The 1537-nt window shown below is 39.1% G+C and overlaps 1 protein-coding gene across 1 annotated transcript in view; it reads right to left on the reverse strand.

Moving 5' to 3' along the window:
• Nucleotides 1-1537, reverse strand: part of sona (sol narae) — a gene marked incomplete in the record, with an annotated part of 35441 nt that overhangs the window by 12908 nt on the left and 20996 nt on the right. The window contains 1 exon segment of the mRNA XM_011306855.1: nt 882-982. Coding sequence (XP_011305157.1) covers nt 882-980 — 99 coding nt within the window.

Below are 1537 nucleotides of genomic sequence, written 5' to 3' on the forward strand. Positions count from 1 at the left end.
ATAACTTTTTCTGAGACGATCGTCATGAATCCAGTGATGTGTAGCTACGGTGCGATAAAACTGTTGGAGAGTTTTGGAAATAAAAATATAATGCAGCTAAAACACGCTTTCACCGTGAGTTTGAGTCTCTCGGATCTTCTTTGCATTGGAAAAGGTCGAGACGGGATTATGCCTTCGATGTATTCACATTTGTCTGTGTTTGTGGGGCACGTTTTAACCGAGAGTGAAAGGATCCACTCTGGACATGTGCGATCGAAGTTACTCCGATCGCCGATCGCTCCGGTGAAAGAGGTAATGAGCGGAAAAACCGGGGAAATCCTCTGGAAATTTTGAAGATGCTAGTCAGGACGAATCAGTTCGATTTCTTGAGTATTAAATAATGATTTCAAAGAACAATGGGAATTGTTTCATTTTTTCTCATTATTCCCTCCCATTTTTGTGCCGGAGCCAATTGACAGTGGACAGAATTATTTATTTATTTTTTTGGGGTTTTTATGTATTCAAATTTATTTATCAAACCGATTCGTTCGGCGTGTAGACCCAAATTTCGTGACGGGTAAAACGCATAAATCGTTCGATTTCGATCAATCGAGTACGAGTTTAATTCCATAAATTTTATCCACTCCTTGCGAGAGTCACGAAATCGACAGGACGGGAAACAAATTCACGATAACCCCCGGGTGATTTTACGAGCTTCTCAGGAAAATTTCCGATGAATTTCCAAATGAATGATTTTTTTTCTGTTGTCAACGTTTTCTCCACAGACACGAAAACTCATATTATTTTTTTTTCCTCTCGCTAATCCGAGGATTTACCGGTGCAGTTTGAATTTATGTACGAAATATTGGATTTATTAATAAATATAATGGAAAATATCTCACCTTTTGACATCGTGCGATTGATATGACGGCCATGCACAGTAGAACGAGTATACGGTTCATCTTGTGTTGATATACTCCTGATGATTGATCTTGCCACATCGCTGTAATCAAATAATAAATTATTATTATATAAATAAATAGATTATATAAATAATCATTATTGCGAGGAAACAGCGATTTTCCAAGGTGATGGCTAATTTGGTATAAATTCCCGGACTAATTCAGGAGAGTCGCGGACTAAAATCGCTGTCTCGAGTATTTGTGAACAATGAACTCCTAGAAACGGGTTTAGAATAATTGATCTCGAAAATTAATCTTCGTGTTGTTCCTCATATGGTCGGGTCGGTTGCGGTACCTGATTTCGATCTGTACCAAGTACATTAGTGCTCCTGATCCCGGAAAGAAAGTACTCGGTGCGTTGAATCGCGAGGAAAGACACATGCGTGTACGACAGAACTAGGTAAATTACTCCTTTCCGTAATTTTCAAGAACGGACGCAAAAGGGGCGGTAATCATTGCGCTCGGTCAACTCTTTATTGGTCACACGGTACTTTATGACCAGGAGTTTATGTAATTTAATTGTGGGAACGAAATGATCTGCATATATCGAGAATTATTCGCATATTTCGGGCAGACGAGAAGGAGAAACTGGAACT

This window comes from Fopius arisanus, unplaced genomic scaffold (assembly GCF_000806365.1).
Source record: "Fopius arisanus strain USDA-PBARC FA_bdor unplaced genomic scaffold, ASM80636v1 scaffold00050, whole genome shotgun sequence".
In the NCBI taxonomy this organism is placed as follows: domain Eukaryota; kingdom Metazoa; phylum Arthropoda; class Insecta; order Hymenoptera; family Braconidae; genus Fopius; species Fopius arisanus.